The sequence below is a fragment of the Pseudophryne corroboree genome, chromosome 7, assembly GCF_028390025.1.
Source record: "Pseudophryne corroboree isolate aPseCor3 chromosome 7, aPseCor3.hap2, whole genome shotgun sequence".
In the NCBI taxonomy this organism is placed as follows: Eukaryota; Metazoa; Chordata; class Amphibia; order Anura; family Myobatrachidae; genus Pseudophryne; species Pseudophryne corroboree.
In genome coordinates, this window is record NC_086450.1 from 441,891,686 (window position 1) to 441,910,342 (window position 18,657).

An 18,657-nucleotide genomic window follows, 5' to 3' on the forward strand; every position below is an offset into this window, starting at 1 on the left:
TCACGCTGTTTGGGTGCATTTAGCGTAAAGAATCGCTCCTGCAGATGTACTTTGATTTATGTGAAACCTGTGTGCATCCTTCCATTGACTGTCTTACAATGGAAATAAAATAATACAGTGCATTATTACAGAAAAAAAAAAAAAAAAAAAAAAAGAAAGAAAGCACATCATGTCTCGAACCCTGGACCCCCAGTGAGGGAGGTGGGAGCCTTCACCCCTAGCCCACGACGCCTCATGAGAGATTTCTAATTTCATGTGTGAAAGTACTGCAAACAGCGCCCGGCCCTCGCCCCATTGCTGTTGGTTTATGCCTTAGAGGACTCGGACGCTCGCATTTGTAAAGCACGGTGTTTTCCTCCGCCTCCTGCTAGTCCTCCATTCCCATTATGCATTAGCGAACTCAGACGCTCATATATTTTATATTTTAAAAAGCACGGTGTTTATACATTGTACTGTACATTATTCCTTTTACACAATTACTGTAGTTGCGTCTCCATACACATACAGTACTGTACTCCATACTTTTTCCACCGCTTCCCGTTACGCCTACAGTATTGCCAGAGCTGTAGATCAATCCGCCGCTATACTGTACGATCGAAAGTACTGGATTAGTGGAGCATTAGCCACACAGTGGTGGAGATGTGTAATGCATGATGAGTATCTAGATCGTCTCAACGCGCCTGCCTGTGATTAAACTCAGCTATCGCCTTAGCGTGGCTAAACGCCCGTCTCGGCGGAGAAACAGTCAAGATAAAGTTGGCTACATCTGTATGTATTGGGGACTGCAATAGATATTGAAGATATCTGTTGCATTCCTCCCATTGTGATCACAAAAGCAGCCACCAAAAGTTTCTACGGCAGTTGGTAAACTGCGAAACTCACCAATCTCTGAGCTTGGCCCGGCAGCTAATGCCATTTCTAAATTACATTTCAGCCCGTGGGATACATTATGCAATTAATCCCTGGAGAGGGATCCTTGGGATCCCTCTGCATTACTGTCTGCTCTCACATATGCAGTCTGACAAATGCACATGTAAAGTAGCGCAGCCGGGGTCTACACCCAGAAGTAAAGTGATCACATTAGCGATTATCTTACTTCTTATACATTGCAGGGACGGCATGAGATTGATGATGGCATAAAAGCTACACCTCTGGACTCACGAAGAGTCATCCTTCAGCACTCAGGAGAGGAAAACCCCCTTGGGGGGAAACCTCTGGGGAACCATGGCCTCAGGATCGCCCTTCCCTCTGGGCATTAAGAGGTGTACTAATAGGAGGATCAGTAAGATATCCCAGCGCATGGGATCCCAGTGATCGTAATACTGACGCCGGAATCCCAGGGCAAAAATGACCGACAGGGGTGAGCAGGGGCGTCAGAACATTTATGGGTTGGGGGGGCAAGATAGATCCTCATTTGGCCCCCCCTGGGGGTGGAGCCACCGGGGAGGAGGAGGCCGTACTATGGGGACAAAATGGAGGCAGCACCATGGTGGGGAGGAGGTGGGAAGAGAGAGGGAGACTGCCAGGGAAAGAAAGAAAGAAAGAAAGAAAGAAAGAAAGAAAGAAAGAAAGAAAGAAAGAAAGAAAGAAAGAAAGAAAGAAAGAAAGAAAGAAAGAAAGAAAGAAAGAAAGAAAGAGGGAGAGAGAAAATAAGTATCAGGGAGAGTGAGGGATAGAAATAGACAGTGTCAGGTAGAGAGAGAAACAGTGTCAAGGAGAGAAAGGAGCAAGAGGAGAGAGAATGTTAGGGGGAGAGAGAGAGAGAGAGTGTTAGGGAGAAAGGAGAGTGTTAGGGAGACAGAGAGGAGATATAGTGTTAGGGAGAGAGAGGAGATATAGTGTTAGGGAGAGAGAGAGGAGCAAGAGTGTTAGGGAGAGAGAGAGTGTGTTAGGGGGAGAGAGAGGAGAGAGGGTGTTGGAGAGAGAGAGAGCGGAGAGAGAGTGTTAGGGAGAGAGAGATAGGGAAGAGAGAGTGTTAGGGAGATAGAGAAAGAGAGAAGACAGAGAGTGTTAGTAAGAGAGAGAGAGAGGAGAGTATTAGGGAGAGAGATGAAGTGAGAGAGACACTATTGTACCTGTCCTGATTACACAGCAGCACAGGAGGCGGGCACTCCTCTGCATTAAGCCACGCCCCCAAAACACCTGGGATTCGCTGCAGTTTGACACTGCTCTGCTGGGAGTTAGGGATGGGGGAGCACCGCTGCCTAGTCCCTGTGCTGCATGGAGGTTGTGATGTGCGGTTTTTAAACTGACCGCACATCGCTCCTCCTGTGTACATTGGCCGGCACCTTTCATAATTGGGGGGGTGCAAGCTGCCCACTTGCCCCACCCATTCTAACGCCTCTGTGGGTGAATAAAGAGGGTTTTTTTCCCCTCTCCCTACCCCCTTAACCCTCCCTGTCCACAGCCTTACACTAACCTCCCCCCCTTGTGCCTGACTCTAACCGCAGAGGTGCCTAATCCTAACCTCCATCCCCACTGCCTAAACCTAACCCTTCCTCCCCTGCAGCCTAACCACCCCTGTGGGTGCCTAACCCTAACCCACCCTACCTGTGGCCTAACCCTAACCTCTCCCCACCCGCAGTCTAAATCTAACCCCCCTGGGAGCTATAGGTAATGGGAGGGGTACTATAATTACCTATACCTGCCTATACTTGCCAAAGGTCAACAGCTGTGTAGACTAAGAGGAAAAGATTAAAAAAACATTGTTAGTGGATGAACAAGCAGAGAGACAAACTGCAAACAGTGGTGTGGTTGTGTAGAGAGAAAGATCTCTATGTAATATGTTACTGTAACTATTAAGGACATGGAAAATGCCTAAAATAAGGACAGTTACCCCAAAGGGCCTATTGTTTTTATGCAATACACATATTGGGGGGATAAGTTCTTTCTTATAGTAATAAGTGGGTACCTTCAGAAAAGAAATATAACCAGTAAATAATAAAAGCTATAAATTGCTAACATTTAGGGGTCAGTCCAATTAGGTACGAGTTGCCAGTGTTGCAATGTTTCAGCACTGGCACCGACACCCAAACTCGCACCCTATGTAGGTAGATAAGGGTACGGGCACTTTTGAGAGAGTTTGGGCTATTGTAAAGTGCGTCTGTTGTAAGACAAACTCGCACCTAATGAAATTGACCCCTCAGTTGTTAAATGCGATAATATAGTAAAATATAATGGTGTAATTGTGGGCCTGATTCAGTTGTGGTTGTTAATGCGATCTTTGCTGCAATCTTTTGCCATTCGCAATTGCATCGCAGTCCACCCTGAGTGAGTCTGAGCAGTCGTAGGCTGAGCCAGTCTCCTGGACACAGAGGGCTCTCCAGCAGATACACAGGTTGCAATGGGTAATTTATACATGTGCATGGAAAGGTGGTTGAACGGAACTGACACGCCTGTGTACAGTTAGCCACCCCCATTATCACCCCAAACACCGACTTCCTGTCAGTCACTTTGTGATGGGATCCTCTATGTGAGCTTGATCGCTTCTTGGGGGTCATTCCGAGTTGATCACACGTAGCAACTTTTTGCTGCTCGTGCGATCAACCTGACGCCGCCTATGTGGGAGTGTATTTTAGCATAGCAGGGATGCGATCACTTGTGCAGTCCTGCTATGCTAAAAAAGTTTCAAGCAGTACAAGACCAGCCCTATACCTACTTACCAGTGCGACGGATCCAGCAATGAAGTTCCCGGCTGTGACGTCAGACATCCGCCCTCCAAACGTCTGGACATGCCTGCGTTCGACTTACCACGCCCGGGAAACGGTGAGTAGATGCCCCGATCCTCCTTCCCGCTGTCAATCTTCTTGCGATTGCGCCTGTGATCGCTTTCATCGGTCCTGGCGTCGTTGCCGCTGGGCAACAACGTGCATGCGCAATGCAAGCGCCATGCAGCCGCAGTTCTGACCCATTCGCGCCGCAGCGAAGAACTGCTGCGTGCGAATGGGTCGGAATGAACCCCCTTGTGTGCAGTGCAGCTTACACGCATGCGCAGTGAAAAAGCATTGAGCCACTTGCATGCAACAGCAGCTTTGCATCCGCATCTGGATCATACCTGCCGACATTCTGGCTGCTCTCTGCGGGAGAGAGCAGCCAGGTCGGCTCAGCAAGGGGGCAGGGGAGGACTGTGACGTGGGGAGGAGGTGGACCGGAGGCGGGATGGGGGTGGAGCAGGGGCAGGGCGGGGGCAGAGTTTCGGCGGCACATCCTTTAAGCCACGCCCCCCACTCTGTAATGCCGCGATCCCCGGCATTACACTGCAGGGGGCGTGGCTATGATGACGCGATTCAGCAAGAATCGCGTCATCAACTGCCCGGACCGCCCACTTTACACACTAAGTGGGCGGACGGGCAGGGGGACCCCTGATTCCGGGAGACTTGCCTGCTCTTCCGGGGGGCCGGGAGGGTCACCCGATTTTCGGGAGCCTCCCGGCCATTCCGGGAGAGTAGGCAAGTATGATCTGGATCAGGCCCCATGTCACTTGTTTTACAGCTCTATTTTATATAATTGATACAATATTGTTCCATTTCATGATTTGGTTATTATATGTATTAAGCCCTGCAAAGTGATAAAGTGGAGAGAGATAAAGTAGCAGCCATTCAGCTCCTAACTGCCATGTTACAGGCTGTGTTTGGAAAAATGACACATAGTAACTTATTGGTTGAGTTATTCTTTTCTCCACTTTATCACTCTTCCAGGATTAGTATATCTGCCCCCAGTTCATTGATAAAAAGGTCATTCATTCCACTATCTCCACAGGAGCGGCTTATCCAGTTTTGGGGAAACGAACAGAGAAAAATAGGCTCCCCACTACTACTGTGGGCATTATATGTATAAGTGGCACTACTACTGTGCACATCATGTGTATAAGGGGCATTACTACTGTTGACATTACGCAGTTATGCATATAAGGGGCACTACTGTGGGCATAATATGTATAAGCAGCACTACTGCTGCGGGCATTGTTTGTAAGGGACATTGCTACCGTGGGCATTATGTGTATAATGGGCACTACTGTATAGTGTAACATGACTAGGGGGGCGCTACTGTGTGGCGTAATGTGAAAAAGGACACTACTATGTGGCGTACTATGAATCAGGGGCACTACATGTGGTGTAATGTGAATTAGATTGTGCTATTGTGTGGCGTAATTTGAATTGGGAGTACTATTGTGTGGCCACGCCCCTTCTTTGTGAGACCACACCCATTTTTGGGCAGCTCGCTGTCACTTTAGAGGGTATGGGAGGGCTCAAATTTATAGTTTGCAGGGGGGCGCTGAACACCCTAGCACCACCCCTGCCCCCACACCGTCTGTTTGTCCTATACTGAGCTGCCCCCTTCTGCATGTTTTGTATTGTCCACTCTAGGGAGGCCAATCCCAGGCCATTTTTCAGTTGGCTTTCTTCCTGTATGTGTGTGTCCGCCCACACCTGATAACGCTCAACGCTGATCCCGCAATCCCCGGGATTGGACCTTCCAATCCCGTGATTAAATCCCGGCCTATTTTTGGCCTAAATCCGGGATCCCGCCGATCCTGGGATTGGCCACACTAGTCCAATCTCCCCCACCATAGTCTCTGTTATGTACTGTGCTCTCAATACCCCCCACCACACTCACAATTGCACAAGTATGGTAACTTACCTCCTGCATGTTGTCCTCCAGTCCTTGCTGCCTCTGCGACCCCTCCCGTCGTCTTCAACTGACACTTTGCAGATCTCTTTGCCGGTCACCCGACACTCTGCAAATCTCTTTGCCAGAACTTTGCCAGACGATGAGAAAACACAAAAGACTATTTTTAAGCATAGTACTAGTTTAAGTTAGTGATGTGCACCGGACATTTTTCGGGTTTTGTGTTTTGGTTTTGGAATCGGTTCCGTGGCCGTGTTTTGGATTCGGACGCGTTTTGGCAAAACCTCCCTGAAATTTTTTTGCCGGATTCGGGTGTGTTTTGAATTCGGATGTTTTTTTACAAAAAAAACTCAAAAACAGCTTAAATCATAGAATTTGGGGGTCATTTTGATCCCATAGTATTATTAACCTCAATAACCATAATTTCCACTCATTTTCAGTCTATTCTGAACACCTCACACCTCACAATATTATTTTTAGTCCTAAAATTTGCACCGAGGTCGCTGGATGACTAAGCTAAGCGACCCAAGTGGCCGACACAAACACCTGGCCCATCTAGGAGTGGCACTGCAGTGTCAGACAGGATAGCACTTCAAAAAAATAGTCCCCAAACAGCACATGATGCAAAGAAAAAAAGAGGTGACCCAAGGTCGCTGGATGGCTAAGCTAAGCGACACAAGTGGCCGACACAAACACCTGGCCCATCTAGGAGTGGCACTGCAGTGTCAGGCAGGATGGCACTTCAAAAACATAGTCCCCAAACAGCACATGATGCAAAGAAAAATGAAAGAAAAAAGAGGTGCAAGATGGAATTGTCCTTGGGCCCTCCCACCCACCCTTTTGTTGTATAAACACAGAGCCGGCCATAGGTATAGGCAAACTAGGCAATTGCCTAGGGCATTTGATATGCCTAGGGGCATCAGCAGCTTCTGCTGATTAAAATGATATGCGGCATGCCTATATTCTGTGTGTAGCATTTCATATGCAGAAACAGCCACAGTCTCACACAGTATATAGGCATGCTGCATATCATTTTAATCAGCAGAAGCTGCTTGTGCATCCTAGCCACATAGCAATGCAAATAAGATGCATTTTCATTAAAAAAATGTGCCCGACGTTAGCATTGAGGCAAGATTTATGAGGACACATCTGTATCCAAGCAGAGGCAGAGGTCACAGTGTTAGTGGCAGTGTGAGTGCTGTGTGCATGTGAGTGGGTTGGTTGTGCAGTAGTGTTCAGAATATGTGTAAGGAGCATTATGTGTGTCATGTAAAAATGCATTAATAATGTGCAACATATGTGTAAGGGGCACTATGTGTGTCATTATGTGTATAAGGGTATTAATAATGTGCGGCATATGTGTAATAGGGTAGTACTGTGTGTGTGTCATTATGTGTATAGGTGCACTAATAATGTGCAGCAAATGTGTAGGGGGCACTATGTGTGTCATTATGTGTATAAGGGAATTAATAAGGTGCGGCATATGTGTAAGGGACATTATGTGTAAAAGGGCATTAATAAAGGTTGTCAATGTGTAAGGCGCATTATGTTTATAAGGACATTAATAATGTCTCATATGTGTAAGGGGCATTACTGTGTGGAATTGTGTATAAATGCATTACTAATGTGTGGCATTATGTGTATAAGGTGCTCTACTATGTGGCGTTGCATATAGAAAGGGCACTACTGTGTCGTCTAATGTGAATAAAGAGCAATAGGGTGTGGTGTAATGTGAATAAGGAGCAATTCAGTGTGATGTAATGTGAATAAGGGGCTCTACTGTGAGGAGTAACGTTTATAAGGTAAAGTGATACTACTGTGGGATGTAATATGAATTATGGACACTGTCGCATGATCAAATGTGAATAAAGTTGCAGTACTGTGTGGCGTAATTGGAATTGGGGTTACTATTGTGTGGCCATGCCCCTTCTCATCAAGAACACACCCCTTTTTGGGCTGCTATGGGTGAGGGGTGATGGTGCTGGGAAAGAGGTGCAAGGTCAGAGGCAGAACCAGCGGCGGTGCTAGGGGGCACCAGCCAAAATCTTGCCTAGGGCATCATATTGGTTAGGGCCGGCTCTGTATAAACAGGACATGCACACTTTAACAAACCCATCATTTCAGCCACAGGGTCTGCCACACGACTGTGACTGAAATGACTGGTTGGTTTGGGCCCCCAACAAAAAAGAAGCAATCTCTCCTTGCACAAACTGGCTCTACAGAGGCAAGATGTCCACCTCCTCCTCATCGTCCGATTCCTCACCCCGTTCACTGTGTACATCCCCCTCCTCACAGATTATTAATTCGTCCCCACTGGAATCCACCATCTCAGGTCCCTGTGTACTTTCTGGAGGCAATTGCTGGTGAATGTCTCCACGGAGGAATTGATTATAATTCATTTTGATGAACATCATCTTCTCCACATTTTCTGGAAATAACCTCGTACGCCGATTGCTGACAAGGTGAGCGGCTGCACTAAACACTCTTTCGGAGTACACACTGGAGGGGGGGCAACTTAGGTAAAATAAAGGCAGTTTCTGCAAGGGCCTCCAAATTGCCTCTTTTTCCTGCCAGTATACGTACGGACTGTCTGACGTGCCTACTTGGATGCGGTCACTCATATAATCCTCCACCATTCTTTCAATGGTGACAGAATCATATGCAGTGACAGTAGACAACATGTCAGTAATCGTTGGCAGGTCCTTCAGTCCGGACCAGATGTCAGCACTCGCTCCAGACTGCCCTGCATCACCGCCAGCGGGTGGGCTCAGAATTCTTAGCCTTTTCCTCGCACCCCCAGTTGCGGGAGGATGTGAAGGAGGAGCTGTTGACGGGTCACGTTCCGCTTGACTTGACAATTTTCTCACCAGCAGGTCTTTGAACCTCTGCAGACTTGTGTCTGCCGGAAAGAGAGATACAACGTAGGTTTTAAATCTAGGATCGAGCACGGTGGCCAAAATGTAGTGCTCTGATTTCAACAGATTGACCACCCGTGAATCCTGGTTAAGCGAATTAAGGGCTCCATCCACAAGTCCCACATGCCTAGCGAAATCACTCTGTTTTAGCTCCTCCTTCAATATCTCCAGCTTCTTCTGCAAAAGCCTGATGAGGGGAATGACCTGACTCAGGCTGGCAGTGTCTGAACTGACTTCACGTGTGGCAAGTTCAAATGGTTGCAGAACCTTGCACAACGTTGAAATCATTCTCCACTGCGCTTGAGTCAGGTGCATTCCCCCTCCTTTGCCTATATCGTAGGCAGATGTATAGGCTTGAATAGCCTTTTGCTGCTCCTCCATCCTTGAAGCATATAGAGGGTTGAATTCCACCTCGTTACCACCTCTTGCTTCAGATGATGGCAGGGCAGGTTCAGGACTGTTTGCTGGTGCTCCAGTCTTCGGCACGCGGTGGCTGAATGCCGAAAGTGGCCCGCAATTCTTCGGGCCACCGACAGCATCTCTTGCACGCCCCTGTCATTTTTAAAATAATTCTGCACCACCAAATTTAATGTATGTGCAAAACATGGGACGTGCTGGAATTTGCCCAGATGTAATGCACGCACAATATTGGTGGCGTTGTCCGATGTCACAAATCCCCAGGAGAGTCCAATTGGGGTAAGCCATTCTGCGATGATGTTCCTCAGTTTCCGTAAGAGGTTGTCAGCTGTGTGCCTCTTCTGGAAAGCGGTGATACAAAGCGTAGCCTGCCTAGGAACTAGTTGGCATTTGCGAGATGCTGCTACTGGTGCCGCCGCTGCTGTTCTTGCTGCGGGAGGCAATACATCTACCCAGTGGGCTGTCACAGTCATATAGTCCTGAGTCTGCCCTGCTCCACTTGTCCACATGTCCGTGGTTAAGTGGACATTGGGTACAACTGCATTTTTTAGGACACTGGTGACTCTTTTTCTGACGTCTGGGTACATTTTCGGTATCGCCTGCCTAGAGAAATGGAACCTAGATGGTATTTGGTACTGGGGACACAGTACCTCAATCAAGTCTCTAGTTGCCTGTGAATTAACGGTGGATACCGGAAACACGTTTCTCACCGCCCAGGCTGCCAAGGCCTGAGTTATCCGCTTTGCGGCAGGATGACTGCTGTGATATTTCATCTTCCTCGCAAAGGACTGTTGGACAGTCAATTGCTTACTGGAAGTAGTACAAGTGGTCTTCCGACTTCCCCTCTGGGATGACGATCGACTCCCAGCAGCAACAACAAGGATGCATCGGAGGAATCCCAGGCAGGAGAGGACTCGTCAGACTTGAGAGTGACATGGCCTGCAGGACTATTGGCTTTCCTGTCTAAGGAGGAAATTGACACTGAGGGAGTTGGTGGTGTGGTTTGCAGGAGCTTGGTTACAAGAGGAAGGGATTTAGTTGTCAGTGGACTGCTTCCGCTGTCACCTAAAGTTTTTGAACTTGTCAATGACTTCTGATGAATGCGCTCCAGGTGACGTATAAGGGAGGATGTTCCGAGGTGGTTAACGTCCTTACCCCTACTTATTACAGCTTGACAAAGGCGACACACGGCTTGACACCTGTTGTCCGCATTTGTGTTAAAATAATTCCACACCGAAGAGGTGATTTTTTTTTGTAATTTGACCAGGCATGTCAATGGCCATATTCGTCCCACGGACAACAGGTGTCTCCCCGGGTGCCTGACTTAAACAAACCACCTCACCATCAGAATCCTCCTTGTCAATTTCCTCCTCAGCGCCAGCAACACCCATATCCTCATCCTGGTGTACTTCAACAGTGACATCTTCAATTTGACTATCAGGAACTGGACTGCGGGTGCTCCTTCCAGCACTTGCAGGGGGCGTGCAAATGGTTGAAGGCGCCACCTCTTCCCGTCCAGTGTTGGGAAGGTCAGGCATCGCAGCCGACACAATTGGACTCTCCTTGGGGATTTGTGATTTAGAAGAACGCACAGTTCTTTGCTGTGCTTTTGCCAGCGTAAGTCTTTTCATTTTTCTAGCGAGAGGATGAGTGCTTCCACCCTCTTGTGAAGCAGAACCACTAGCCATGAACATAGGCCAGGGCCTCAGTCGTTCCTTGCCACTCCGTGTCGTAAATGGCATATTGGCAAGTTTACGCTTCTCCTCAGATGCTTTTAATTTTGATTCTTGGGTCATTTTACTGAACTTTAGTTTTTTGGATTTTACATGCTCTCTACTATGACATTGGGCATCGGCCTTGGCAGACAACGTTGATGGCATTTCATCGTCTCGGCCATGACTAGTGGCAGCAGCTTCAGCACGAGGTGGAAGTGGATCTTGATCTTTCCCTATTTTACCCTCCGCATTTTTGTTCTCCATTTTTTAATGTGTGGAATTATATGCCAGTATCAATAGCAATGGCCTACTACTATATATACTGCGCACAACTGAAATGCACCACAGGTATGGATGGATAGTATACTTGACGACACAGAGGTAGGTAGCGCAGTGGCCTTCTGTACCGTACTGCTATATATTATATACTGGTGGTCAGCAAACTGTGCAAAACTGAAATGCACCACAGGTATGGATGGATATAGTATACTTGACGACACAGAGGTAGGTAGAGCAGTGGCCTTCTGTACCGTACTGCTATATATTATATACTGGTGGTCAGCAAACTGTGCAAAACTGAAATGCACCACAGGTATGGCTGGATAGTATAATTGACGACACAGAGGTAGGTAGAGCAGTGGCCTACTGTACCGTACTGCTATATATTATATACTGGTGGTCTGCAAACTGTGCAAAACTGAAATGCACCACAGGTATGGATGGATATAGTATACTTGACGACACAGAGGTAGGTAGAGCAGTGGCCTTCTGTACCGTACTGCTATATATTATATACTGGTGGTCAGCAAAATTATGCACTGTACTCCTACTATATACTACAATGCAGCACAGATATGGAGCGTTTTTCAGGCAGAGAACGTATAATACTGGTGGTCACTGGTCACTGGTCAGCAAAACTCTGCACTGTACTCCTCCTATATAATACTGCTGGTCCCCAGTCCCCACAGTAAAGCAGTGTGAGCACAGATATATGCAGCACACTGAGCACAGATATGGAGCGTTTTTCAGGCAGAGAACGTATAATACTGGTGGTCACTGGTCAGCAAAACTCTGCACTGTACTCCTCCTATATAATACTGCTGGTCCCCAGTCCCCACAATAAAGCAGTGTGAGCACAGATATATGCAGCACACTGAGCACAGATATGGAGCGTTTTTCAGGCAGAGAACGTATAATACTGGTGGTCACTGGTCACTGGTCAGCAAAACTCTGCACTGTACTCCTCCTATATAATACTGCTGGTCCCCAGTCCCCACAGTAAAGCAGTGTGAGCACAGATATATGCAGCACACTGAGCACAGATATGGAGCGTTTTTCAGGCAGAGAACGTATAATACTGGTGGTCACTGGTCAGCAAAACTCTGCACTGTACTCCTCCTATATAATACTGCTGGTCCCCACAATAAAGCAATGCGAGCACAGATATATGCAGCACACTGAGCACAGATATGGAGCGTTTTTCAGGCAGAGAACGTATAATACTGGTGGTCACTGGTCAGCAAAACTCTGCACTGTACTCCTCCTATATAATACTGGTGGTCCCCAGTCCCCACAATAAAGCTGTGGGAGCACAGATATATGCAGCACACTGAGCACAGATATGGAGCGTTTTTCAGGCAGAGAACGTATAATACTGGTGGTCACTGGTCAGCAAAACTCTGCACTGTACTCCTCCTATATAATACTGCTGATCCCCAGTCCCCACAATAAAGCAGTGTGAGCACAGATATATGCAGCACACTGAGCACAGATATGGAGCGTTTTTCAGGCAGAGAACGTATAATACTGGTGGTCACTGGTCAGCAAAACTCTGCACTGTACTCCTCCTATATAATACTGCTGGTCCCCAGTCCCCACAATAAAGCAGTGTGAGCACAGATATATGCAGCACACTGAGCACAGATATGGAGCGTTTTTCAGGCAGAGAACGTATAATACTGGTGGTCACTGGTCAGCAAAACTCTGCACTGTACTCCTATATAATACTGCTGGTCCCCAGTCCCCACAATAAAGCAGTGTGAGCACAGATATATGCAGCACACTGAGCACAGATATGGAGCGTTTTTCAGGCAGAGAACGTATAATACTGGTGGTCACTGGTCAGCAAAACTCTGCACTGTACTCCTCATATATAATACTGCTGATCCCCAGTCCCCACAATAAAGCAGTGTGAGCACAGATATATGCAGCACACTGAGCACAGATATGGAGCGTTTTTCAGGCAGAGTACGTATAATACTGGTGGCACTGGTCAGCAAAACTCTGCACTGTACTCCTCCTATATAATACTGCTGGTCCCCAGTCCCCACAATAGCAGTGAGCAAAGATATTTGCAGCCCCCTAAACAAAACTGAGAGGACGCCAGCCACGTCCTCTCACTATCATTTCCAATGCACGAGTGAAAAATGGCGGTGACGCGCAACTCCTTATATAGAATCCGAATCTCGCGAGAATCCGACCGCGGGATGATGACGTTCGGGCGCGCTCAGGTTAACCGAGCAAGGCGGGAGGATCCAAGTCTGCCTCGGACCCGTGTAAAAAGGGTGAAGTTCGGGGGGGGGGGGGGGGGGTTCGGATTCCGAGAAACCGAACCCGCTCATCACTAGTTTAAGTACAATAAAATGTCCATGAGTCAACAGCTTTTCCAATTTTCCTTAAACCAAACGTATTTTCAAATTTATCGATTTGCCATTTATCTATTTTATTTACTTTTTCATCCCAAAGCAAGATCCTGCCTCATAGAGACTTATCTGCATCCCCTGTATGTGTGCTTATCCTCCATACTGCCCTCTTTATTTCTGTAACGCTACATTTTCATTCCTAAATATGTCATTCCTTCCTGAGCTTCTCCTAATTATGTCCTTGTACCTGTATTCCCTATTCTGTCTATCTTGTCTTGCCTTTCAGCTGACTATACTGCACTCTGGCTTCCTTACCCTCCTCCATCATACCCTGCTATGTAGGACTCACCTCCTCCTACCTGTCTTCCTGCATGGTGACTGGAAAATTCAGCAACTCTAGATAGAATGTTACAGGACCAAGCATTGTGATGTCACAGGCTAGTGATGTCACAGGCTAGGTGTGTGATGTCACAGTGACAGCAGCAAAGCTACTGAGTTACAGCTATCTTACATGTACATTTTATACATCAATTATAACTGGATTTACATGAATTTCTAGTTAAAAAAAATTAGACTAGTATAGAAAATGAAGTATAAGGCAATGTTGTACAGAGTGATGCAATATATAGGTAAAGGGAAAATATAAGTGAAAGGAATTTCTAGACTAAATCACCACTTATATTTATAAGGAAATAAAGCTCTTTATCTAACAGGCTGAATTAATCATTCTCCATTGCGGTGCAGCCCCGTTTTTTTGTGACTGTCCCACCCACGGGCCACAGTGTCCCGCTTGGGGGGGGGGGGGGCAGTTGGGAGGCTACTATCAATTGCTCCTCTGCTGTAGAGCTGTGTGCTCTGCCCACAGCGTATAGGCACTGGCCCTATTTTAGGTATGGATGGGGGGGTGGCGTACCAATTATCTTTCTGGCTCAGGGCACCAATATGTCTAGTTACGGCTCTGCTGTACAGGCCCACTCTACTAGGTCAGTGGGTTCTTCTTGGGCGGCTGCCCGGGGTGTCTCGGCTTTACAGCTCTGCCGAGCAGCTTCTTGGTCAGGTTCGAACACGTTTGCTAAGTTCTACAAGTTCGATACTTTAGCCTCTGAGGACCTTCAGTTTGGTCAATCAGTTCTGCAGGAACCTCAGCACTCTCCCACCCGGTTTGGGAGCCTTGGTACTTCCCCATGGTACTAAATGGATTCCCAGTATCCTCTAGGACGTAATAGAAAATAGGATTTTAATTACCTACCGGTAAATCCTTTTCTCATAGTCCATTGTAGAGGATACTGGGTGCCCGCCCGGTGCTTCGTATTTCCTGCACTGTTACTTGGTTAAGTATTGTTGTTTGGTTCAGCTGTTGCTGTTCCTGGTTTCAAGTTTGGTTAGCTTGGCTTTCCTCTTGTTTCATGTGTGCTGGTTCAGAATCTCACCACTATCCTTTTATAACCTTCTCTCAAAGTATGTCTGTCTCCTCGGGCACAGTTTCCTAGATCGAGTCTGGTGGGAGGGGCATAGAGGGAGGAGCCAGCACACACTATCAAATTCTTAAAGTGCCCATGGCTCCTACTGGACCCATCTATACCCCATGGTACTAAATAGATTCCCAGTATCCTCTACGGACTATGAGAAAAGGATTTACCGGTAGGTAATTAAAATCCACATTTTTTTTAACTATTTAAACACTTTTAAAGGCAGAGGCATACACAGATATCACTGATCTGTGCATGCTTAACCAAAAATAGCCAACGTAAACCTGGTCTATTATTCTGGTGATTTTTGGTAAGTTTTTCTGTTTAAGTGTCAAAATCGCATCCTATTACATTTGCAATTTTCAGTGTTTTCAATGGGAAAACATCTGGATGCGATTTTGACACTTGCAATTTTTGGAACAAGTAAAAAGATGTGATTTTGTCCAAAATGTGCGAATTTGCGGTAAAAATCACGTTTTCCGAAATCACACCCTATTACACCTAGCCTTTGGTCTGCACTGACAATACGAGTAAAATCTAGATTTAATACATATATTTAACTGATAGGTTCATAGCTCTGTTCCTTTTCCTTTGGTTATTGCATGCTCACATTGAGCTAGGAGATTGACAGCCTCCTTTATCCTGCTACTCATTAATTCTGGTAACGGCAGTAAAAGGTCCTTAGTCTGTCACACCTGGCCAGGGAACTGGGCCGGGACCACTCCAGCTAAAGGGTTGTTGCCAAAGTCCTCTATATGGTGTGGCCCAGTCCCTTCCAGCAGAGGTGACATCAGAAATTATAGGGCCCAGGATTGATAAAATAGGCAACCCCCCGCACCACCTGTATTACAGTAACAGCTGTATCTGCGCCACCTGTATTATAGTAACAGCTGTATCTGCGCCACCGCCGCCTCCTGTATTATAGTAGCAGCTGTATCTGCGCCACCTGTATTATAGTAATAGCTGTATCTGCGCCACCGCCGCCTCCTGTATTATAGTAACAGCTGTATCTGCGCCACCTGTATTATAGTAACAGCTGTATCTGCGCCACCACCGCCTCCTGTATTATAGTAACAGCTGTATCTGCGCCACCTGTATTATAGTAACAGTTGTATCTGTGCCACCGCCGCCTCCTGTATTATAGTAGCAGCTGTATCTGCGCCACCTGTATAATAGTAACAGCTGTATCTGCGCCACCGCCGCCTCCTGTATTATAGTAGCAGCTGTATCTGCGCCACCTGTATTATAGTAATAGCTGTATCTGTGCCACTGCCGCCTCCTATATTATAGTAACAGCTGTATCTGCGCCACCTGTATTATAGTAACAGCTGTATCTGTGCCACCGCCGCCTCCTGTATTATAGTAGCAGCTGTATCTGCGCCACCTGTATTATAGTAGCAGCTGTATCTGCGCCACCTGTATTATAGTAACAACTGAGTCTGCGCCAGCAGTGTGACAAGTGTCATCGAGGTATGAGGTAATATACTTGAGAGTACAGCATAGCCTCATGCCTCAGTAATGATGATAGTTCTTGATGAATTGACAGGCTGAATATTGGTGACTGTTCGTTGCTCATAAACTAAGGGTGCATACACACGGTGAGATTCGGACTTATCTGATTCTCACCGTGCGACAGGGGGCCGGGTCGGCACTTAGCCAGTATCGCAAGCACATAATGAGTGTGCTTGCGATGCTGGCTATGTGCGATTTTGGCTAAGTGTCAATCCTGACTATCTCTTCTATAGAGATAGTCAGGATTGACTTGCCTGCACAGCCTATTTTTTCGGCCGATGCCGACCGCGCGGGGCCGCGCATCGGCATCGGATCGGGATCGCAAGGTGACTGTCACCTTGCGATCTGCACTATCTTTTCTTCCGATTCTGACTATATAGTCAGAATCGGAAGAAAAAATCGACCCGTGTGTACACACCTTTAGACAGGCTTAGGGTCTACATTAATTACCCGTATAGTGATTTGTAGACTATGGGCCTAATTCAGAGTTGATCGCAGCAGCAAATTTGTTAGCAGTTGGGCAAAACCATGTGCACTGCAGGTGGGGCAGATGTAACATGTGCAGAGAGAGTTAGATTTGGGTGGGGTGTGTTCAAACTGAAATCTAAATTGCAGTGTAAAAATAAAGCAGCCAGTATTTACCCTGCACAGAAACAATATAACCCACCCAAATCTAATTCTCTAAGATACAGATACAAGGTCCCTTTTCCAAAGATCTCGGCGTTCATACATGAGAGGATTAATGTTTCCGCATGAGTCTTCTTGTAGTATAAGAGACAATTGTCTGGCCACAGATCCCCTTTTCATGGACAGCGACGAGGGTGTAATGTATCCCCCTAGTAATAATTATGGGGTGAGGACCTCTGTAATGCAGTCTCTGTTCTTCTTTGTTCATTTAGAAGCTGCTTACAAAAATTTTTCCACTGGAGGCCGGGCTGGTGAATAAATCTGACAGAGTTCTTCCCATTCTTAAAGGTAAGTGATGGATTTTCTCTGAAAACACAAAATACAGGTTGTACTATAGTGTGCGTGACGGCGTCACAGCCAGATGCATCTGAAAAATGCAGTCATGTCAGTGTAGCATATAATCCTTTAGCTTCTGATGCCCACACTTCATAATCCCACGTTATGCTTCTCATCACATAAACATAATAACAAGGACTGGAAATCTGCACCTAATGGTACGGGACAGTACGGATGGTGTAATGGTTAGCATTACTGCCTCACAGCACTGAGGTCATGGGTTCGATTCCCACCATGGCCCAACTGTGTGGAGTTTGTATATTCTCCCTGTACTTGCGTGGGTTTCCTCCCACAATCCAAAAATATACTGGTAGGTTAATTGGATCCCAACAAAAATTAACCCTAGCGTGAATGTGTGTGCGTGTACATGTGGTAAGGAAAATAGATTGTAAGCTCCACTGGGGCAGGGACTGATGTGAATAGCCAAATATTCTCTGGAAAGTGCTGCAGAATATGTGTGCGCTATATAAATAACTGGTAATAAATAATGGGAAATGTCTGACAAATACTGGCTGTTATGAATGTAAAATAGAAAATTGCTTAACGCAAAAACAAATAATGGGGGGAATTCAATTGTTATTTTCACTGGCAGATGGCACCCAACGGAGCTATTCAATTGTTCTGTTCGGACCAACGGAGCTATTTAATTGTAGCTCTGTTTTGGGCACGATCAGCTGCCGCCGCCAGCATCTCAGCTTGCACCCTCTGTGGCGGTGAGCTGAAATGCATGAAAAGTTACCCTTTTGAGCGCTCAAAACGGGACTTTTTGTGCCATACCCATTCACTTGGCTGGGTTTAAGCCGCTTTATGTGGTTAAACCCGACCTCTCTCGGCGTGAGCAGCACACAAAAAAAACCAACAACAATTGAATTGCACCCCCGCGATCTCCCGTCACTTTAGCCAGGAGATCGGGCATGAAAAATAATTTAATTCCCCCCACAATGTATATAGAGAAAGTGTTGGGCGCAATAAGTGGCATACTTTTCACGGATAAAACATGGAAAATTTATGGAAACCTTGATATTTAGCCAAAGTGATGTACAGTAAAGATTATTTATGAAAGAGCAAAACATGCATCTGCCCAGAGCTTTTCTGCATGTCCACACGCGTTTCACTATCCGTAACTCATAGATGGACACCTACATTTCACTTCTCCAAATGGCCAGTAGAAAATGGCTCTGCGCCCACATTTGCCAGTCCAAACATAAATGTGCGAGATGAATGGAAGCACACTAATGGGCAAAACCATGCTGCACTGCAGGTGGGGTAGATGTGACATGTGCAGAGAGATTTTTGTAATTCACATCAGTCCCAGTGGGGTCCTAAGTTACAGCAG

General features: G+C 46.6%; 1 protein-coding gene across 1 annotated transcript in view; it reads left to right on the plus strand.

The window, feature by feature from the left end:
- Positions 1-18,657, plus strand: part of LOC134945559 (NADPH oxidase organizer 1-like) — a 103,233-nt gene that overhangs the window by 26,859 nt on the left and 57,717 nt on the right. Inside the window, exon 3 of the mRNA XM_063934922.1 lies at positions 17,198-17,273. Coding sequence (XP_063790992.1) covers positions 17,198-17,273 — 76 coding nt within the window. The remainder of the gene's footprint in view (positions 1-17,197; positions 17,274-18,657) is intronic.